General features: G+C 36.9%; 2 protein-coding genes across 4 annotated transcripts in view; one reads left to right on the top strand and one right to left on the bottom strand.

Moving 5' to 3' along the window:
- Nucleotides 1-17,249, bottom strand: part of SOCS6 (suppressor of cytokine signaling 6) — a 44,099-nt gene extending 26,850 nt beyond the window's left edge. The window contains exon 1 of one of the 2 annotated variants that reach the window (XM_058178565.1): nt 13,485-17,249. The gene's annotated coding sequence lies outside the window, so the exon portion shown is untranslated. Of the gene's footprint in view, nt 1-1,557; nt 3,338-13,484 lie in introns of those variants that run through there. The other variant, XM_058178564.1, reaches the window with a different exon arrangement.
- Nucleotides 17,250-17,417: 168 nt separating this feature from the next.
- LOC131196127 (rotatin-like) lies at nt 17,418-23,893 on the top strand. Of its 2 annotated transcripts, XM_058178569.1 has the most exons (6): nt 17,418-17,547; nt 18,820-19,007; nt 20,800-20,989; nt 21,533-21,625; nt 22,086-22,172; nt 23,803-23,893. In XM_058178569.1, exons 1-6 carry the CDS (start codon nt 17,481-17,483, stop codon nt 23,814-23,816), a joined length of 639 nt encoding a protein of 212 aa, XP_058034552.1. In that variant the 5' UTR covers nt 17,418-17,480; the 3' UTR covers nt 23,817-23,893. The 2 variants fall into 2 exon arrangements, with proteins under 2 accessions (XP_058034552.1, XP_058034553.1); XM_058178570.1 differs by lacking the exon at nt 21,533-21,625 and having other exon boundaries at nt 23,803-23,831.
- The last annotated feature ends 55 nt before the right edge of the window (nt 23,894-23,948 follow it).

Genomic DNA, 23,948 nt, shown 5'->3' with positions numbered 1-23,948 from the left:
TACAATAGCAACAGGTCAAATTATTTTAGAGTAATCATTAGAATGTAGAGATGAATCGTGGCAATGTATTAATATTCAGACTCCAAACCCCTAACCTAAAAATATTTATATGTTCACATTATTATTAGGCTTAGCTGCATACAATGCACATAGAAATGAAGCAAGAAGCTAAACAAAATCTAAATTATGTTCTATATAGACCATTTTATACATAACTCTCGCTATACTATTTTAGTTTCACTAGAAGCCTTCCTTCTTTGTTAAAATTACACCAGCACATGAACTTTGGATACATGACATGTTTTGTGGATTGTTTTCAATTTTATATAAAAGCAAACACCATGGGGAAAAAAAACTTCGGTAAAAGTGGAAATACAACTGTAGGATCACCTTCTATGTATTTTATGCATGATGTTTACACAAAGAAAATATAGTTTCATTGAATTTTGTACCATTTGGTACACCAGCCTTACAGCAACTGTCTCAACGAACAAGTTAAATACACTTTTTCAAGATGGAAGTGAGTGACAGATGATGCGCTGTTAATGAATGTTTACTTCAGAGAGATCACTGGGCTGGGATTGTAAGAGGCCTACCTTAGAACAAAATTATTTGTCTAGACTTCATTGTTTCTGATGTGTGAAAGAAGAAAGGAGGCTGGCATGGGGCTATGCTTTGGATTCACAGTAGGAGTTCTTCAGATCCTTCCACCATCAATCTCAGCCTTTTCCCTGTTCTCCCCGCCTTTTCCCCCTGCAGTTCAAAGGGGGTTCTCAAAACTAATAAAAACAGTTTTTCCAGTTCTTTTTTCCCCCTCTTTCTTTCTTTTCTTTGGCGCCTATACGAGTGCTTGGAACTTGAGAGGGTGAAGGAAGGAACATCAGGATGGTGTTGAAAAGACCAAAAAAAAACAAATGCTTAGAAGGCCAGCACGAAGTTTATAAACCAGACTTTTCCAGGTGGCCCCGAACTCCAAAAGGGAACCCAATTCCAATCCCACCTCTTATACCAAGACAAATTCCTTGTGTGTCCAATCACACTTGGCCAATAAAAATTCTATTCTATTCTATTCTATTCTGGCCCTGACGCAGCCACCCTGCTGATTTTGGCTGGGGACCCGGGGTGGGGGGGAGTTGTTTGGATGTTAGGAAGGTGGAGGCTGCAAGACGGAGCCGGGATAAAACTGCAGGACGGTCCTCTTTCTTTTGGATGACCACGCTGCGCCTCCCCATCCCCTCCGCAGGCGCCAGCGGAGCTCCTTTTTTTTCCCCTTCTTTTTTTTTCTTCTTCTCCCCAGGCCTCGGCTATGAAGCTTCAAGCCCCCGACAGAACAAAAGGGGAACGAATGGGGCTGAGCAGGGATGGGCGAACTGAGGCCGAGTCAAGCCAAGCAGGAAGACTTCCACGCTGGAGGCCGTCGCTTGGCTTCATCGGGGCCTGAATCCCCGCACCCCACCTCCCCCGCCAATCAACCCAGGCCCGGATTCCCTTTCTTGCACCGCACGAGCGCGCGGCTCTCGGACAGGAGGCGTAAGAACCGCGCAGAAGGCGACTCACCGAAGGCAGCCAAACGCTGCTGCTGCTGCCGGTGGCGGCCGTCGTAATGAGCCGAGTCCAGGCCGGCCGGGCTCAAGCGCCGGCTCCGCCTCCGCCAAGCTCCCTTCTCGTCGGTCGCCGCTACTTCCTCCTCCTCCTCCTGCTGCTGCCGCCGCTGCTCCTGGCGTTGCAGTTTCCCCCCGCCTCCTCGTCCTCCTTCCTCCTCCTGCGCCCTCCGTCTCCGCAGGGGCGCGAGGGGGGATAGCGAGGGCGCTACCGCCGCCGTCAGTTCACGTACGAGAAAAGCTGCTTCATACGCGCCTGCCGTCTCAGGGCTGAAGGGACGGAGTCCAGGCCGGTCGTCTCCCTTGCGCCTGTTTGTTGTTTCGCCGTCCGTGATACCAAGGCCGTATTCCTTACGCCCCCGGTCCCTCTGGTGCCGCGCTTGCCCTCAGACGCTCGCCTTTTTCTTTTCGGTCAGTTTTACCGTTTTCCAGCAGCTTCGTTTCCCTCCAACCTCAACGCAGCTGCCGTGCACCTTTAACTGGGCAAAACATGCTGCATACTGTTCGGGGTTTTTTTCCTCAGTTAAGAGTTGAGATCTTTTCCGACGCTGCCCGTGAAAGGGCAGGCATTTCTCGGGAAGACGCACAGCACTCCATTCCTGTATATGCTTGTCAAAGCCCCTAACATTTCAGTGGGGTTTGTTTGCTCCCTTTTGCCAATCTTATCTGGAAATAATAAAATTACGCCTTTCTAGCTGTTTTCCCCTGAAAGTCAAGAAACGCCCGTTTCAAAGCTGTGGGGCGAATTGACAAGATTGCAAAATGTTTTTGTAAACTATTAGTTTTTTTGATGGAACGCATCATGCATTTGATTTCACACATGATTTGAAAGGGGAGGGAATACCAAGAGCTTTTTAACTATTCCTTCCTTGTCCGGGTTGGCTGACCTTCTCCAGATAGTTAGACATAGTGGCAGTATAAGGAATTGCATGATATTGCTTCCTATTCAATGCAAGCATCAACTACGCTTTACGGTGGTATCTGTGGAAGCCTTTCTCAGGCTGATGGTCTCCAGTGGATTTTGACTACAATTCCCAGAATTCAACATCACCATGGCTGTTACTGCAGGTTTAAAATTTTGATAGTCAATGCTGTTAGGAAACTGCCAGGTTCAAAAAGACTATCCTTAATATTTATTAGAAACAAAACAAAAACCCTCAAAGCCGGCTCGGCTGTTATTAACTTTCCTTTTGTCACTTTGGATGTACGCTGGCTGAGGTAAAGGCAAATCAGAGTTAAAAACTATGCTCTGTATATAAAGTTTGAGATCTGATTCCTGCGATCTTTGTGTCCATCTAATGGTTCGATAAAAATTGTATAAAAGTTTCAAATCTGAAAGTTTTCTACTTCTTCTGTACCTGCTGCAATTTTAACCCAAAAAAGTTCAAAGTTGTGGAATTAATGTTTTGGTTTGATTCTTAAAGTTTTTTTGTTCATGTCTTTGCATGGGTTTATCTTTTTTATTTATTTTATTTTTATTTATTTATTTTTGTCACAACAATATATGTAAGTATCATACAGAAAGGTTATATAGTATATAAAGGTATACTGGCTTCAGCATTTAAAAATAGATTTTGCTGTTGAATTTATTTGATTTTGAATTTATTGAATTTATTTAACTCAGGCGTGGTCCCACTCAATTGGGAAGACTTCAAGAGTTTAAAGAGAAGTAGTGGATAGTTTGGAAGGAAATAACCATGTAATGCTGGATTTCTTAATTTAAAGGAGATAAACTGAGTTTAGTCAAATATGTTCTTAAGAAGGTAGATTTTAATAAACATTAATTATTTAATAAGATTCCATTACAGATATCTAGAGTTTCAAAAAAAAAAAGTAACAAAAGTACAAGAAGTAATTCTATCAAGGGGGAAAATGCAACCTAATTTTGAAAGCAAATATGACTACACAAAGCCTAAAATAAATAAAGGCAGATACAGGCAGTGGAAAGAAGTACTTTTCCAAGAAAGAATATGCAGAGAGCGCCAGATTCCTAAAGACGGTATTAAGAAAAGGTAAAGCTTAGAGTAAGCTAAGAAAAAAAGGATTTATTCACATATATTTTAAATGAAAATGAAAAGAACGTCAACTACATTATGAAGATGGCAGAAGTGTAAGATTAGTCAGAAATACTCAACTACCTTTTCTAGAAAGCTGCATGATCCATAAGGTAGTTGGGGAAATTGGTCTGAAGGATTAATATTCTGTGTTGAGCTAGACAGAAACTCAATTGAGGAATACATGACCTTGGATGAATTCAAATCTCCAAGAGTAGGATTAAAGTACTGTAGGAACTTGAAGAACAAAGATTCTTCTTTCGGTCTCACACACTATTGGCCTTGCTTCAGCTGCTGCAATCAATTGCATCAGCTAGCAACTGAATCTGCCAGCCTGCAATTCATTTCATCGGTGAGCAACTCAATCTGCCTGCCTATTCCCTTGAATTGGGTAAGTGGGGAGGGGGCTTTAAAAAAATAGTTAATTGAGGGTTTTTTTAGGAGTTTTTTTTTTTTTTAGACATAGCAATTTAAAGTTAAGGAAGTTTTAAAGTTAAGGAAGTTTTAAATTTAGCTGCTTTTATCTAAAAATATAAATAAAATAAAATAAAATATTAGAATAGAATAGAATAGAATAGAATAGAATAGAATTTTATTGGCCAAGTGTGATTGGACACACAAGGAATTTGTCTTGGTGCATATGCTCTCAGTGTACATAAAAGAAAAGATACGTTCATCAAGGTACAACATTTACAACACAATTGATGATCAATATATCAATATAAATCATAAGGATTGCCAGCAACAAGTTATAGACATACAGTCATAAGTGGAAAGAGATTGGTGATGGGAACTATGAAACGATTAATAGTAGTGCAGATTCAGTAAATAGTCTGACAGTGTTGAGGGAATTGTTTAGCAGAGTGATGGCCTTCGGGAAAAAACTGTTCTTGTGTCTAGTTGTTCTGGTGTGCAGTGCTCTATAGCGTCGTTTTGAGGGTAGGAGTTGAAACAGTTTATGTCCAGGATGCGAGGGATCTGCAAATATTTTCACGGCCCTCTTCTTGATTCGTGCAGTATACAGGTCCTCAATGGAAGGTAAGTTGGTAGCAATTATTTTTTCTGCAGTTCTAATTATCCTCTGAAGTCTGTGTTTTTCTTGTTGGGTTGCAGAACCGAACCAGACAGTTATAGAGGTGCAAATGACAGACTCAATAATTCCTCTGTGCAGCTTTCTGAGATTTGGTGTGTTTCTGTAGTGTTTCACTACACAAATACACAAAATCTCACAAAACTGTATGTGGCATTTTATGTGTGAGAGAGAGTCATGTTGTGTTGTGTTGTGTTGTGTGTGTGCAAAGTGTGAAAGTTGGTTTTTGGGCTTTTTGTGGCTGTGTGAGGTTCCTGCTTGTTGCAGGGGCCATTTTGGGTGAGGTGCAGCTGCTTTTACATTGTGTGTGTCAGTTGTGTTGTGCTGTATGTGTGTAAAGTGTGAAAGTTGATTTTTGGTACCTCTTATTATTTTGTGTACTTTGTTTATTATTTTTATTATTTATTGTTATTGGCCACGCCCACCCGGTCAACTGACCACCAAGCCATGCCCACAGAACCGGTAGGGAAAATTTTTAGATTTCACCCCTGCTACAGACATATAAGAAAAGCAGAGGATTAAAAACTAAATTCTGTATCAAGAGACTGAGGAAAATTGGTATGTGTAGTTTGAGAAAAAATTATTGAAGCGAAATATGAAAGGCCTACCATAAAAAAGGGAAATTTATAATAAATTTATATTAAAGAAAGGCAATTGCCAACCGAGTATCAGGAAAGTTGCCATTGTGGAAGAATTTTCATAGTGGAATATATCACGTAGGTGGTGGCTCTTCAGTGGATGTGATCAAGTTGACTGTGGAGAGCTACCGTATTTATTTATTAAATTTATATGCCACCCACCTAAGCAACTCTGGTGGCTTTTAAGCTATACATTAGAGATTTTAAACTACCCATTATGGTTGTAAAACATGATGGCTAGAAAGCTTCAATAACAATATACAAGCACACAATAGATTTAAGCTTAATGTGAACTGTTCCAATCTTGATTGCAGAAAATATGACTTCAGTAACAGAGTTGTTAATGCCTGGAATGCACTACCTGACTCTGTGGTCTCTTCCCAAAATCCCCAAAGCTTTAACCAAAGACTATCTACTATTGACTTTACCCCATTCCAAAGAGGTCTGTAAGGGGCGTGCATAAAAGCATCAGTGTGCCTACCGTTCCTATCCTAATGTTCCCTTTGATTGTATCCAATTCGTATAGTTATTTCATGCTTATGCTTTTATATATACTGTTGTGACAAATAAATAAATAATAATAATAATAAAGCAGGCCATCACATAACTGACCCAATTTTACTTTTGTGATGGTCTTTAAGCAAATCATCATGGTTAAGTAAATCTGCAGTCATTAAGTGACCACCTTGGTTGTTAAGAAAATCCATTGTTCACTATGGGGCATTTTTTGGCCAAAACCAAAAGTAAATGTCTGTTTTTAGCAAAAATATTGTAAAGCACAGTCATATGGCCACAGGATGTCGCAAAGGGCCATAAAAGAAGTCCCCCCCACTTTCTCTCCCTCTTTCTCCCTCCCCCCCCCCTCTCTCTGTCTCATAATTACAGAGTTTGTTACAGAGGTTATTGCAAAACTGCTAATTTTAAACCCATGCTAATCCTGGTCCACAGATAGACCTGTTTATGTTATATTTAACACCAAACCCTACTTTGGGGAGTTATCACAAGATGTATGTACAGATTTATCATTAATTTAATGTCAAGGACACCCAAATCCAAGATGAATCTGGGTAATTTACAAATTAAAATAAGTCACATCAGGAAAAAAGAAAAAAACTGACCACAGGCAAAATCTAAAGAATCAAACAGAAAAAAAACAAACTAAAGGGTTCAACCATCTGGAAGAACAACCAGGTCTTTAACAGTGTATATGTATGTATGAAAGTTGGACCATAAGGAAGGCTGAGCGTCAAGAACTGAGGCCTTTGAACTATGGTGCTGGCGAAGACTCCTGTGAGTACCTTAGCCTGCAAGGTGATCAAACCGGTCAGTCCTAGAGGAGATCAACCCTGACTGCTCTTTAGAAGGCCAGATCCTGAAGATGAAACCCAAATTCTTTGGCCACCTAATGAATGAGAAGGAAGGACTCACAAGAGCCTAATGCTGGGAACAATTGGAAGCAAAAGAAGAAAGGAATGGCAGAAAATGAGGTGAGTGGCTGGAGTCACTGAAGCAGTAGGCGTGAGCTTAAATGGTCTCCAGGGGATGGTAGAGGACAGGGGGAAAGTTATCTATGGGGTCGCAATGGGTTGGATACGACTTCGCAACTAACAACAAAATGTATGTATTTCCAAAACTTTGTTACTTCTACAAATGCATACAAATAATAATTTATAATACATACAAAGGGGTGTGCATAAGAGCACCAGAAGTGCCTACCGTTCCTGTCCTATTGTTCCCTTCATTATATCAAATTAATATAGCTGATGCATATTTTTTTACTTACATATATATATATATTTTCTTCATGATATGTTGTTTTATTTATGACGTTTGTGTATACTGTTGTGACAAAATGAAATAAATGTGATTGGCAGGCAAATAATAATAATAATAATAATAATAATAATAATAATAATAATAATAATAATAATAATAATAATAATAATAATCCTTCTTCTTCGTATTTTCCACACCACAACAACCCTGAGTTGGTACAGGAAGACTGGCTGATACATGAAGACTGGCTTTTATGGCTAAGTCGTCCAGCTGGCTTTTATGGCTAAGATGGGACTTGAAGGCATGGTTTCTCATTTTCTAGCCTGGTACCTTAACCACTAGCTTTCACTTTGCATCTGTATAATTATCTATTCAAAAGAAATGGTATGATTTGTGATCATTTTGAAAAGATATAATAAAATATTGGTAGGATTACATATTTTGATATTGAATGCAATCTGTGCATATGTAAGCTTTCAAGATTCATTATGGTGTTTCTGTATATAAAGAAAATAAATAAATTTGAGTACCTGTGATTTTTAAATACTGTATCCTATTGGCAATGCCCTTTTTAAAAGTCATGTTTAAAATGATCCTTAACCTCTATTTTCACTTAATTGACTAGAGGCTAGAGAACCATGTGTAACATTCATTCATCATTATGCCGGATGCTATTACTTTATATTCCCTATGCATTATCCAGCTTTTCTTTTCCTGTAGCATTTGGATTGCAAATTTGCTGATTGTTAATTTGCATCAGGATGTGAATGCAATTTGTCTGAAAACATGTAAGCAATCATACACATTTGTGAAAATTTCTAGGTGAAGCAAATTCATAGGATGTTTTCTTTATTTAGAGCAACTAAGTTAATTTTGCATCAAATCTGCACAATCGCCCAACTATCAAAATTTAATCTGTTAATGTAATTTTAAATTGCATTTAATATGTAAGAAGCATGATATTCAATGCTAACTTTTACTCCAATCTTATTACATTGTGATTTCTAAGGTTACTTAGACATTTTAAAGAAATACATCTTAAATATTTTCTAGTGAGAATGAAACACAGAAAGAGGAATCATCATTAAAACGTCAATCATCAATGCAAATTTAATTTGTTGAAGCAGACTGTACACTACAATACATTGGACATTAATTTACAATCATATATTTAGAAAAAGTGAAATAAGTAGACATTCTCAGTTTGACATTACCATAACTTACAATTTATAATAGGTAGCATTCAAACTTTGAAAGTTGAAAGAAATCATTTCCAAAGCTAGAATTCTTTAAGTACAAAATTGTTACAGAAAAGGAAAAAAATGAGCCAAGCTATAGGTAGTTCTTGACTTACAAATATTCATTTAGTGACCATCTGAAGTTACAAGGGTACTAAAAAAGTGAACTGTGACCTTTTTTCACACTTATGATCACTGCAGCAACCCCATGGTCATGTGATCAAAATTCAGACAATTGACAACTTGCATGCATTTATGACAATTACAGTATCACAAGGCCATGTGACCCCCTTTTGCGACCTTCTGATAAGCAAACTCAGTGGGGAAGCCGGATTCACTTAACAACTGTGTTACTAACATAGCAACTGCAGTGATTCATTTAACAAATTGTGTCAGGAAAGGTCGTAAAATGGGGCAAAACTCACAACTGTCTTGCTTAACACTAGAAATGTTGAGCTCAATCGTGGTTGTAAACCAAGGACATAATGTACCAAAAAAACCTACAAAGAATGGCTAAAAATATATCTCAAAACTGTTCAGTTATAATGTTCAAGGTCTACTGGTATCTTTTGATATCTTCATAAATATTTGTTTTCAAAACATGTATCTAAAATTCCATCAGTGGAATTTCGTATTCTTCAATGCTTAGGTTCCCAATAAATAAAAACATGGGGATTCTTTCTGATAAGGAAAAAAGAATGTACAAATTTCACTTTCACTGTCATATGTCTGAAATTCTTTTAAATTCTAATGAATTCTGAAATAATTTCAAATATTCTCATGTTGCTTCATTTCAAGACTCTTTAACATGCCAGGAATATTAATAAAAGTAATATAATAATTTCACTGTAATATTCTCAATGCATGGACTATAATAAAGTTGTCATATGAAAATCCATTAAAATCCATTGTGTTTTAGGAAAAACATTAAAACATGTGGTGCTCTTTACCTACAATGCTTCCAGATGAGAGATTTAATAAGCTATCATCATGTCTTACACAATTTTATGGAAAAGGATAGTCTATATAAGATCACTATTATGTTTTTTGTGTGGGTATCCCTTCCTATTTTTGTAAAGTATGAAGCCAGCAAAGCTGGAAGTCTGAAATCAAACAAGGCTATTATTAGAATATTATAAAAGTACCCTTAAACCCAAAGCTGAGAAGCAGCAAAAGTATGGTGCCACGTAAGGGAAGAAGAGAGGCAGGATTTAAATCCTGAAGATAGAACAGACAGACAGAAACACCTTTTATTGCAGTTACTATTATCTGAACCTCCTTATACAATATTTATTTATTTAAGTTCATAAGTGCATGTCTGCATTTCCAGAGAAAAAAACTGTTGTGTCATAAGTTTTTTCTATAATTTTCATGTATAATTTTCATGGAGATAAATTCATCAAGTATCAGTAGATAACAGTACTTGTTTTGCAGAACATTGGTGGGGTGTAGTTATGTATACTATGGCTTTATGAAGAATGCTTTAAGCATTATACCTCCTAATTTTAGTTTGTCCATACCTGTATAATTTTGTTCCTTGTAAAAACCTTTTATTTTGCATTATAAATAGGGCTAATGAAAGGGGTGCCATGGAACCAGCAAGAGATTTTGTATTTCCAGAACATTTTTTAGGGGACACACACAAAAAAGTGCTAACGAAACAATATTCTATAATGATGACTCACTGGGTATTTGTGCAGATTCTCTATTTTCATGGGATCCCCAAGGTTGCTGGAAAAACCATATATTAAGGGTTTTCCAGAAGAATGATAGGGATGGGAATAACCTTATTGTGAGAGAATGATATTCCAGAAGGCAAGAGCCACAACAGAAAAGGCAAGTCTCTTGGATCCCATCAGATGGAGCTCTTTAGCAGACAGGACACATAACATGCATTCCTCTTTCTGATCTGGTGGGGCAGGTAGTTGTAACTGGGAAGAGGCAGCCTTTCAAATAACCTGGTCTTATGATATGTATGGCTTTAAAATGTATATTATTGCTCACATACTTTTACCAGTAAGATGTATAATGCAACTCCACAACTGAGGGATTAATGATCTAGTATCAACACTTGATGCCATTAGCCCCTTTAACACTACTGAATCACATATCCACAGTTTCCATTAGTTTCCCATAAAGAATTCCTTGTATTAATGCAGGTTCAGTTTATGTCTTTGTTCAAGGCTTCTGGAGCTGGAAGGTAGGACAATTCATGGAAACAAATCTGTTAAGGTAATTTATGCAAAAGCAAGATAAATGCTTATTTTAATACCAGCATATAGGGATTCATATTATACAAGTTTTATCGAGCTGTTGTTTTCAAAAAAATTTAGGTGTTGTTTTAAATATATTTTATATGTCTATTTACTATATTGTGTCATGTTAGATTATTGTAACTTTTAATTGATTACAATAGTCTAATACTAATGTACTAATGAAAATGGTACAAAAATATTGCAGTATGTCAAAGTATTTTGATTTCTGAAATTTTGGACTTAAACACCATGTTTATATTATATAAAAAAACATTACTGGATTTGAACCATTCTAGATAAAGCAAATACTATATAAAAATAAGGACATATTAATTTTTCACCAAAATGTCACCCATGAAACAGTGAAAGTCACATCCTGAGATTATAAAATGCAAAGCAGAAGTATATGGAGCTCATGGTTTACCTCCATTTCATACATTGATCAGTTAGAAACGAAAATACTATACCAAAAAGAAGCATCCTACAACCGCAGTAAGAGCATGCAATATACAGAAGCTTGTTCTTTAATACAGCTAATTCTTCATTAGAAGTACAATGTTCTATCATTACAATTTAAATCTGTCATAATAGAGCACATACTCAAATGTCTATCTCCTGGCGAAATACAAATTTCTTAGTTTTATCCTTGAGCTAAAAATTGGCATCTATTTTGTAATTACATTTATCTTACAAGGGCAGGATGTGTCATTGGCTAATTTCCCTCTGCTTCAATTTTAGTTTGGAGGATAACAGCAACTATTTTTCAGTAAGCAATGTTGCTATACTGAAATTGAGTTTTGAAAAAAAAATCAGATAAACAAAGAAATGAAGAACAAGCTGTTCTTTTAGAAATAACCATTTAACAGCAGTTTTAGTTTATGTGTGGATCTTTTGTTTCTGGTTCTGGGAATGGCATATGGACAATTCCTCTTACCCTTAGAGGTCAGATTCCATTATATGTGACTGCCACATTACAAATTAACAAACAATGCTATTTGTGAGCATTCACTACTCTTCTTTGTTAGTCATGCAAATTGTTCTGCAGTGATGCTATTTCAGCTTTCTCTGATGATTGTTGTTTCAACAACAAAATGTAAATAAAAACCTAAAGCAGTTTAAAGAGTAGTAAATATGAGCGAAGTATCATAATTCAACAATAGTAATGGGTAATAAAACATATAATGCCATACTTCTGTTGTATTGTGTTGGAATATACTGCAACTGAAATTCAAAAATTAATTCTTGATTCTTGAATGTAAAATTCACAAAAGTGCAGAGAAAGCCTTATCCATCTGCAGCAAACTAATTCTGCTCACATAATTTAGCCAATAAGACCATAAAGGCATCAAATGAATTTCTATATTCTGGCGGAGTAAACCATATAACTGGTATCTCTCATCATGCTCCATCATGGTTTAATTATGGTTTGAAATACACTGCAATAAACTACATTTATACAAGTTACTAAAGAACAAACCATGGTTTCAGTAACAAACTAGGCGATACTATTGTAGGAAGTTAGCACCTACCCCCCTCCTAGAAGAATGAAATATTTTAGAAAATATTTAAAAAGGCAGAATATGTTTCCCTGGATGAGAAATGGAGAAACATGTTTTAAAGACAAAGCAACTCCCCCCCACCTTTGTCAATGGGCCATTAAGGCCTGAGCCAGTCCATTGTCTACATGACAAAGATAGGATTAGCCCCTACCCATCTAGCAACAGAATCTTACCACATGGCAAGGCTCAAGCAAGCTTGAGAGACAACCTACAAGGCTAGCTAAGACTCCCACCCCCTGGGAGTCTGACAACCAATCAGGATACTCTTCCTGTGCCCCAGAAAGTTCAAAGCTCAGAAAAAGCATAAAGCCAGGAGCACACAGGATCTCAGCTCTTTTTCTGTTCAGGATCTCAAGCCATGTGATCCTGACCACCATTAAACCATCTTTCCAAGCAGCCTCCATGTTTCCAGTGTCTTTGTCCCCACTTGGAACTGAACCCAGATGGATATTTCTTCCAACACTATGTTGTATGAATCTGTCTCTGAAGATTTACTGATAGGTTCAAAGTTCTCAATCTAGTCTTTCTTTCTCCCTGGATATATTCAGATTAAACTGCTGTAACTGTTTTTGTTAATGGCCATTAGATACTTCTTTTAAATGGAAACACTTTTCATTTATGGAACTAGAAGGGAAAATGTTTTTTCTAACTGCATTCCCCATGTGCTTTACTTACGTAGGTGGACATCCTATTGCATTAATCCACTGGCATATGCTGGATGCCATCCTTAATATTTTAAATGCAAGTATTATTTTTAAAGTTATGTCTGCACGAAAAGTATTTTGAAAAATGGCATAGAATAAATTTGACCTTCAAAACCTTAGCTATCCATTAGATGGCAACTAAGTTGTCTGTATCTTTTTACTGACTTCCAGTGGTCATTCATAGATTTGCAGTCAAGAGGTCAGCACTGAGGCTTCATATATACATATAGTACATACATACTAACATAAGCAAGCAAGGAAGCAAACAAGTTATCCCAAACTAAGATTGATTTCTGAATGAAGACCTAACCAGTAAATAGCACTATTCCTACAGAATTCAAATTATTGACAATAAAACTGATTATTTTATTGTTATTTTTATTTATCCAAATAAATGTAAAAATGACCCATGAATTCAGAAAAAAGCAAAATTACATCACAACTTAAATCCTTGTCTATAAAAATGCTGAAACTGTGCCATGTTAATACTATAAAATATACAGAAAATAAATAATTTAGGTAGCAGATGTTATTATCTTATCCTACACAATATCTTAAACTTAACTTACTTTTACCATATAGTACATTTCATGGCCATTCAGAACTTGCAGATGATAAAAGGGCAGTCAAACCCAACTGTTCAAGGCAATTAAGAATGAAATCACAAGACTTCAGTTGCCTTATGGTTCTCTGCTAGATCTGGCTTTATGTCCTGGATCTGCTGAATCATCTGACTGGCAGCTGATAGCAAACAGCATTGCTCTTAAAACACAGAACATTCAGTCTCATATGACTATAGTGTTTCTAGCAAAACAATAATCTTAATTCATACATAACTACAAAATTACATTTTCAGGGCAATTTACGAAAACTTCTAACTAGTGGGACAAATTCCCTTTGACAGGTTGTACAGAAGTCTGGCTGTTTTTGATTCAGGCCCTGTCTCACTGAATCATAATATCATAACAAACTCAATCATCCCCTTTATTTGCATCACATTGCTTTTATCTTATCCCAGTCCATCAATAAGATACTCTAAAGTCATAATTAAATGTACCAATATAAATTCAGTATTTACCTTTTAAAGTCAACACTACCTCTACTGAGATTCATGATGTATAAAGTCTGTTAATGTTTTATCACTTCTTATTCTGGACATGAGGCTATGAGACATAATTTTTGTGCATAATATATCTGCAAGATGAAGCAGTATAAGCTACCAATATCATACAAATTGAAGAATTTGGTGTTAAATACTTGTTCACCAGCAGATAGTTTAGAGTAAACATAGGACTGCAAGGTGTGGGTGTTTACTTTACACATAGAGCTTTTCTGCAGGAATGTGTGTACGCTTCCCATACATGCCCTCTACCCTTCCCCAAAGATGGAAAAGGGTGATAGGAAGAAAATACTGCTTAACTTCTGTAATGCTTTGTGGTGAACTGTTTTCTGGACACATGAATGGTTAGACAAAATAAAAAATATCATCACATGATTTATTTTAACTAGCAATCAGCAATCTCTAAATCCAGTGATTTAGAGATATGAAATTATTTTATTACAATAACAGTATTTTACTTTCATTCAAAAATTTACTGTGGCTTCTAAAATGTTATTTGCTTTACACAATCCAAAGAGTTATTCTAATGGTGTATTTGTATTGTTTAACTAGAAACTGCTTTTGAAACCCAATTTCAAAATTCATTTGAGTACAATTGGTAAAGGACAGTTTGCTGTTCAAATAAACATTTTATAATTCAGCATCTTGAATATTAAGAACTAGATAAATACTGCTTGGAATCCTGGCAATTTCTAGAAAAGAAAACATTTAATGAAGCTTGGAACCCATATGCTAGATTATAATTCCAGCCATGGAATTTGAAAATTATGAGAGTTAAATTTGTATTGACCAAATGCTCTCATTAAAATGCCTCTCTTGTATTCATTCTCTAATAGAAATAACACAAAGTTGACTTTAAAAGCTATTCATCACTAGTGTGACAATTCTTACTATTACATTTAGGAGAAAAAAACCTGCTTGTGCCTATGAGTCAGAAGCCACCCAATAAAATAAGGCTTTTTCTTGCTTTTCTTTCTTCAGAAATTTATGAAATTATTAGAATGTGGGAAATATTGCATAGGAGATTCCAGCTCATTTTGTGGTTTCAGTTCAACTTCCTGTGAACTTAAAACAGCTGCTTCTGGGAGGATCCAGATTTCAAGTCATGAACATATGAGGCTCATATGAATAACATATTTCCCATTTTCTGAACTTTGTATTATGTAAAGGAAACATAAACTATTTAGCCACAGATTCCACTAATACAGATATTCTTCAACTTACAACAGTTCATTTAATGACTGTTTTAAGTTATAATGGCACTGAAAAAAGTGATTTAAAACCATTTTTCATACATATGACCGTTGTAGCATGCTCATGGTCATTTGATCAAAATTCAAATGCTTGGCAATTGACTCATATTTATAACAGTTGCAATGTCCCAGGATCATTTCGCAACCTTCTGATAAACAAAGTCAATGGGGACAGATTCACTTATCAACCGTGTTACTAACTTAACAACTGTGGCAAGGAAGGATAAATAAATAAGGAAGGAAGAATAAAAGGGACAAACCTCACTTTATAAATGTTTTAGCATTTATAACAACAGAAATTTTGGGCTCAATTGTAGTTGTAAGTTGAGGACTACCTGTATAGTGATCTCTAATTTCATATCCTCCTGATATGTTTGTAAATTTTTTTGGTTGAAAAGCTGTCCCTGACATTCAACCCAAATCTTCTCTGTAACTTAAAACCATTATTTATTGTGGGGTGCTTCTGAAGAGATATTGCAGAGAAGACAGCTATCATCTTCCCTTTCTGTTATATTTTATAATAGTGCTAAAGATTTTCAGCTCCCATGTTTTTACTCGTCTTTTTTACTTTTACTCAGGAGACAAGTGAAAAAATGGATAAAATTTGAAACACTAAAGAGGAGAACATAAAGATGGATAGAAAAAATTGCCTTTTTAACATTAAGGGAGCTTGTAAGCTGATAAAAGTAGATATAAAATTAGATAGGGGAAATATTAGAACGTATATTTTAATAAAATAAACAAAAATAATAGAATAATAGAATAGAGGTTTATAGATGTTAGGCATTTTTTCCCCTGCTGGTTAAATAGTCTTATGAAGATCACCTAAATTTGATAAATGTGAGAAAGATTACTAATATTATTGTAATTTGGATTAATATGAACGATGCCCAGAATCAACACTGTCTACATACAATATGGATGCATTTTTAAATAATAATAATTTTTTAAAAATATTTTCAGCTCCCTTAGTCTCTCTTTACAAGACTGATGCTTAATCTGCAAGTTTGCATTTGGATGACTCACCCAGTCACTGTTAATCTAGTGTCTGGCTGTTTTAAGGTGCATATATTCAGAGAGAAAGTTAGGGAAAAAAATCATCATCCAAGATTGTTTAGCTGACCTCTTCCTTCAAGTGGGCCTTTAATTCCAATACCTCTGTAGAAAGGATCCTAAGAAGTTTAACTAATGTTTCATCACATTTGTTACATTTTTATTTACAATCGTTTATACAGTTAAACCCCTTTGAAATGATTATTCTGACAGGTGACATGTAAATAATTGCAGCTAATAATACACTTACCTCATGAATTGGATTTGTATAATATACTAGGCTAAAAATAAGGTCGGTTAGCTTGTGGTTCAATGTGTTGAGTGATCACAGCCAAGAATTGAGGTAAAATACAAACACACGCACACGTAAATGTGCACTTCGAAGTATTTCCAGCCATACATTTGATTCCAACACACACTTCAGTGCAGCTTGAAAAGCCACGGACACGCACAAAAACACACTACTGGAAGCACTTCAGTGCCAGAATGAATGCTGTTGCCAGAAATTGAAAGTAAAAAATTGGGTTGAGGTGGAAATAATGTTTCACCCGCTAGAATGTTAAGCGTTATAGACTCTATACTGCATTACACTAGATTGCCGCAACTACAACTCCCAGAATTCCCAGTCAGTCTGGAAAATAGAACCAACTTTATGAAACGTTATTCTAGATTCTGTTAATTGTGATCCAAAGTCTTAGGTTTAAGTAACGGTTCAGAAAAGATGTTGTGTATACGCTTGCTTGTCTAGAGGAGACCCCGCTGACCGAAACCATTTTGGCAGAGATTTCGCCATTGAGTAGACCTAGGCTGAAAGTCGGGCGGATTCATTGAATTCCTTGCAGTTGAAAAGGCCGACGAAGGAAAAGCGGCGCTTCCACAAGGCGAAGGGAGAAAATCCTGTTCTCTAGGCAACTAGGAAGACTCGAGTCAAAACTCGCGATAATTACCCAACCACTCGAAATGATCTCCGGTAAAGAGCCTCTCGTCTGAGAATATACAGGACGGATGGGCGGGGAGCCAGAGACGGAACTACATTTCCCAGCGGCCTCTTGGGAAACAGCCTCCCGCTTTTTCCGAGCGCATTCGCGTTCCCTACGGCGCGGCGGTTGAACCTGGGCCGCTCTGGGAAGGCGGTTGCGATGGCTGGCTGCAATGTTAATGCGGCGTCTCCCCCAATCGAGTTGACTCCGCTTATCCGGAAACTTCGTAAGTGGTTGGTTGGTTGGTTTGTCCGCACCGATAGCCAGTGAGCCTACTCAGAAAGGCTGTTTTTGCTTTCGGATCCCCAAAAGTTGATAATGGGTTTGTTTTTGGGGTTGAAAAAAAAGTAGCCCCGAATCACTGTTTAGCTGCGCACAAAACTCCCAATCCAGGTTTGTCAGGATGTGCAACTGCAAACCCCTTTGATGTTGATTGCACGCAGAAAAGTAACATATTGCGCTCCTTTTTCTCTACTTTTGGTGTTGAGTTTGGTAGATTCTCAATACGACCCCTTCTCAAAGTCACATATATATTTTTATAGATATTGATTGATTGGTGACTGTTTTTATTTTTATTATTTATTTATTTATTTTCGTCAAGCATGTATTTTATGACAGATACAGGTGTCAACGTAATTATAAACACATGTAAAAGGTATGAATAAAAGAAAACGTTAGGACGGACGGTAGGCACGCATCGGCACACAGTTACCAATGACCACGTAAAATAAATAAGTGTCCTTCACGATCTTCTATATGCAAAGGGAATGCCAAAAAGAGGAAAAATTGATGAGTGTAGATGTGTTAACATTGTTGCAGCAGAACTGCACAAATTGGCTAGAATGTAGTGAACAGAGATGGAGGGGAAACCTAAAAGGAATATTGACACTATCGGGAAATGGGAAAAAATTGCAGTGGCAAAAACAGTAATCAAAGCTTTTAACAATAAAAATTATTATGCCTGATATTAAAAGAAGAAAAAAAACAGAATAATATTTTTATTCTAGAAGAATTATAGAATATGTGAGAATAATAGAATATATGAGATCATGGTTGAACGTTGATGAACAGTCACATGCCTTGATCTCCCTAAGAAAGTATCCTAAATTTTCAGTGTTCAACAAAATCAATTCACTAGCTAATTTTATGCAAAGCAATATCTGCTAGTGAATATGTTTGTGGTACCACATATACAAGAGTAGATATGGCTTGATGGTTACATTGCTGGATTAGGAGTGGAGAGACACAGACTCTAATCCATCCATAGCTGCAGAAGCTCATTGGGTAATTTTGGACCAATCATTGTCTCTCAGCTCTAGATTAGAAAGTTAAAAATATCTGCCTATCACCTGCACTGTGCTAAATTATGGTCTGTAACGTTCAATGAAGAGATCTTTTATTCTGCAGCAGATTGATTGCAGTTTATAAAATGTGTGTGTGTGTATGTAAAAAAATAACTTTCTTTTGCAATGTTTCCCTTTTAAAAAAAAATTAACAGGGCACGAGCTGTCTGAAATCAGAGAAAGAGCGCTTAAGAACATTTTATCTAAATTAAATCATAATTTGATTACGTATGACGATTTGGTTCAAGAAAAGCTACTATTTATCAGCCTTTTAGAATGGTTCAATTTTCCTGTTGTACCTATGAAGGAAGAAGTTTTGGACTTAGTGACCAACTTGTTAAAGGTATTGCTGTCTGTATTCCTTTTTTTTTTCTGAAAGAGCAATAGAAATAGTTAACCACTAAGGTCTATATTTACATTTTTTAAAAATCACAGCATTACTCAATTTAATTTAAGCAATTTTCTTTTGCAACAAAATGCTTGAAATATACACTTTGGTACATTTAAAAAGTTTGCCAATAGAGGTCATCCTCGATTAACAATGGTAATTGGGTCTGCAATTTCTGTCACTAAGAAATATGCTCATAAAGTGCAACATCACGGTACTGCATTGGTCAGTGACAATACAGGTAGTCCTCGACTTACAACCACAATAGAGCCCCAGATTTCTGTGGCTAAGCGAGACATTTGTTTGATGAGTTTGGCCCCATTGTATGATCTTGCTTGCCACAGTTATTGAGTGAATTGTTGTAGTTGTTAAATGAATCTGGCTTCTCCATTTGAGTTTGTTTGTCTTAAGGTTACAAAAGGTGATCATGTGACCCTGAGTCCCAGCAACTGTCATAAATATGAATCAGTTGTCAAGCATCTGGATTTTGATCACGTGACTATGGAGATATTGCCATGACTCTAAATGTGAAAAATGATCCTAAGTCACTTTTTTTTCAGTGCCTTTGTAACTTTGAACAGTCACTAAATGAACTGTTCTAAGTCGAGGATTACCGGTAGTCCTGGCACTCCCCCTTGCCATCGTTAAGTAAGGATCATGTGTTATTAATCAAGTCCCAGGCTGCTTACAAGCAGTCTGTCTATTAAGAAAGTGGGGGCTGCTGTGTGTGAGAGGGTGGACGGTTGCTGAGGAGAAGGGAAAGTTTCATGGGTTGCCTATGAGGCATGGCCGGAACGCAACAGAGCTGGAGGAGTGGCTGCTTCTGGGTGAGAAATTGTGCAAGCAACTGATTTGGAGCAACTTATGGGAAGCCAGCAGGGAAAGTTGCAAAGGCAGACATGTGACTGCAGGACATTGCAACTATGGTGACTGTGATCCAATTGCCTAGCACACAGCTAGTGATCACGTGAGTGGGGATGCTAGGACAGCCAAAACTTCGAGAACTGGTCATAAGTAACCCTCATTCAGATCCCTTGTAACTTCAAATGGTGCTGAACAAGTGGTTGTTAAATGAACAGCATATTCCGTATATGTCTATCAACAAAGCATTGGGAAGTAATATTCTAGATTACTTTATGAATTTGTTCATTTGTAAGGCTTTAAACTACTACAACTGCAACTACGGTTCATCGATTCAAAATTCTGCACTATACAGAGAAAAAAAGTGCTGCTATACTTATACTCTGTACTATATAATACACATAGTGAATGTAGTATACAGGGGTGACATTCAGCTGGTTCCTACTGGATCGCACGATATGGTAGGGCAGACCGCGTGAAGCCCCGACTACCTGCACGGACATCATTACGTCCCTTTTTTGCGATGATTTTCAGCCTCTGCGCATGCATAGATGGCACACGCACATTTGCGAACCAGTAGGAAAGGTAAGTGAATTTCACCCCTGTACTATATGTAATGTAAATCATTGTGCTTGTGTGTCAGTATTGTATAAATATAGCAATAAGTATTAAAATATAATAACAAAGGAGCAAATACTACATGAAACAGCCTAAATAATATACCAAGCCCTAGATTCTATATTTGCAACCTGGTTTTTTTATTGTTGTTTGGCTTTTTTTTTTTAAAAAAAAGATTGATTTAATATATATAAGACCTTGTTTAACTCAAGAGAGATTAGTAATTTGTCTGATAATTTTAAATTCAATATTGCATTTGTAATTTTAGTGTCCTTATGTTGTGGAACAATTGGTTGGGATTGGGGCAGTAGAGTTCTTCACTCAGCTTCGTCCCAATGTGGATGCTAGTCTTCAAGCAGTGATTGATGGGATTCTAGATGGTCTGTTTGTGTTACCTTCAGACGTTATCTTGGATTATCACACAAAGCTCTCTGAAGCTGGACCAGAAGCTAATCCAGGTAATTTATTTATTAGGGGTCCTTGATCCTCTCTGAGCTTGCTTGTTTTCTTGCAGACGTTTCATTATCCTAACTAGGTAACATCATCAGTGTTGGTAAGGAGTGGAATTCGCTGTCAATTTATATTCTGATGTCTTGCCTGTCATATTAGGGTGGGGGTGGTCTTAGAGATTCTTTGGTTGGGTGTTTACTGATGGCTCTTTGCTAGTTTCTTGATTGGGGCATTGCTTACTTGAATGTTGGTCTGAAGTTAATCTTGGAGTTAATCTATGCTGATCTGAGTGCTGATTAGTAGTGGAGAGGTGCTGGAGTCATTTTGTTCTCTTTTGGGCTGGTTAATTGTCTCTTTTCCATAGTCTGTAGATGTTGTTATTGTCTATTGACTATTGATGGCTAATTTGTGAGAGTGCCAGGCTTCTAGAAATTCCCTGGCATTTATTTATTTTATTTTATTTTATTTTATTATTCACAGCATGTTATTAGCAAAGTTTACTGAATCTAATGCTGTTTGTGTTCATCACTGTTGATCCTTTAAAAGTACAGGTAGCCCTCAACTTACAACCATTTGTCTGAAGACAGTTCAACATTATGAGACTGAAGAAAATGACTTACAACCAGTACTCACGCTTACAACAGGTGCAGCATATCCACAGTTACATGATCAAAATTTGGGCTCTTGGCAATTGGCATATATTTACAACAGCCCCAGCATCCTAGGGGCTATTTGCAACCTTCCCAGCTGCCTGTCAGATTCAAATAACCAGGAGCATTTGTTGAGTTCAAAGCACAGAAAAGTAAGCCAGATTCACTTAATGGCTGTGTGATTCACTTAACAACTACAGTGATTTGTTTAACAACCAGGGCAAAAAGATGTTGCAAAATTCGGTGTAATTCACTTAACAACCATCTTGCTCAGCAGGAGAAATTCTCATCCCAGTTGTGTTTGTAGGTCGAGGTCTACCTGTAATTCCAAGAAGAAAAACAAATCTGACAATGTAAAAAATTCTTGATAAATAACGGCACTGGAGAGCTAGGCTAAAACAATAACAAAAAAGAGGAAATGCTGATATATACTATTGTTTTATGTCTTGTTAAGTAATTCTCAAAGAACCTCATGCTGGATATTTTCATCAAGGAAAAAATCATTCACAAGAGTCAGAAACACCACCCAAACAGCCAACTGGTAGGTAATTGCAATATTTATTTGAAAATTTTCTCTCAGTAATTTATCATTGATCAAGACAGAAATCAAAGATAATAAATAATGTTTACAGAGCTGATGTGTTAACAATTGGTTTATCTATTGAGTATGTTTTGTCACAATATTTAACTATTTCTGTCACTAACCACCTAATAAATGTATGTAATATTTCTCTAGACATCCAAGAATCTTAGCTAAGATAAGCTGTTTCTAATTATAGCTCTGTTCTATAAGTATTAGGACAGAAGATGAGCTATTGATTCAGCTTCATCAGCACCAAATAGGTAGATGTGATCCAAGTAGAATATATATATTGGACACTGCTGCTCATAATCAAGAGTAATTATATTAAAATGTGCACACGTGAAAACTGTTTTCTGAGTTACTCAGTTTAGATTGATAAGCTATTTAACTGCAGCAAAGATCTCTTGAAGTGCTAGTCTAAATCAGGCACTGTACTCCTAGTAATTGGGATGTTATCAACTGTTATTTGCTGGTTAAAGGTTTTCTCAACTTTAGTAAATCCCAATCACTTCACAGAATTCAGGGCAATTGTGGTAGCTTGTAACTTGTCTTCTGCTATTTTGCTGCCAACTAGACCAATCGTTTCTTTTATGTGTCCAAGGCCAAAACAAGAGAGAGAAAAGTAATTTGAACCAGAATTTTTTAAAATACTGTAAGGTCAGGCTCTCACCTGAATTGTATATCATCTTGTTTTCATCTTATAAAGCTGCATTTAGGGCAAATTAGATACCTTAATGAAAAGATTGGGAACCTCTGCCTTAATGCATGCGCAGTTGCAGGTCGGATTTCCGGGGGAGCCGCGGGCGAAAAAGATTGGGAACCTCTGCCTTAATGCATTAAATTTTTTATATGTATATAATTTGGAGCCACATAGTAGTTGAGTCATCTACCTGGAATATGTTAAAAGCTAAGACAAAATAATGGCCCTCTCCCATGTGAAGTAATTTGAGAATGACTAATATGTTCTTTCAGTCCAATTGAACATATATTCTAAATATAGGTAGTCCTTGACTTGTGACCATTCATTTAAGGACAGTTTAAAAGTATGATGGCCTTGAAAAAGATGACTTATGGCTTGTATTTGCACCTATGACCATCAAGCCATTCCATGATCTAGTGCTTGAAATAGGATGCTTGGTAACTAGCTCTCATTTAGGACTGGTTGCAGTGTCCTGCAGTCATATGATCTCTGCTTGCTACCTTTTTTGCGTATTTCCAGCAAAAGACATCCATTGGGAAAGCTGGATTTGCTTAATGCAGTGGTTCTCAACCTTTATAGTGCTGTGACCCCTTTAATACAATTCCCCACGATGTGGCGACCCCTTTAATACAATTCCCCACGATGTGGCGACCCCAACCATAAAATTATTTTCGTTTTGAATTTATTGCGCCTGAAGCTGTATTGGCTAGCGATCTGAACTGCTTGCGATTGCCTTGAGGACAGAGGCATTAAAGCGGAGACTCTTCCTCTATTAGTTTATTGCGCCTGAAGCCAGATTAGGCTAGCGATTGCGAGTGATTGCAGCTGGCTTGAGAGGGAGACATCAGAGCAAAGCTTTCTCTCTTTTTTAATTCATCGCGCCTGAAGCCAAATTGGGCTAGTGATTTGAGGAGCCTGCAGCTGGCTTGTGGAGTCAACCATTGGAGCGCGATTCTTCGACTCGCAAGTATACTTCCTATATTTCCGATGGTCTTAGGTGACCCCTGGCAAATCGTCATTCGACCCCCAACGGG

The sequence above is a fragment of the Ahaetulla prasina genome, chromosome 3, assembly GCF_028640845.1.
Source record: "Ahaetulla prasina isolate Xishuangbanna chromosome 3, ASM2864084v1, whole genome shotgun sequence".
Classification (NCBI taxonomy): Eukaryota; Metazoa; Chordata; class Lepidosauria; order Squamata; family Colubridae; genus Ahaetulla; species Ahaetulla prasina.
Note: the sequence above shows the minus strand (reverse complement) of the source record. Positions and strands in the feature narration are given on the sequence as shown.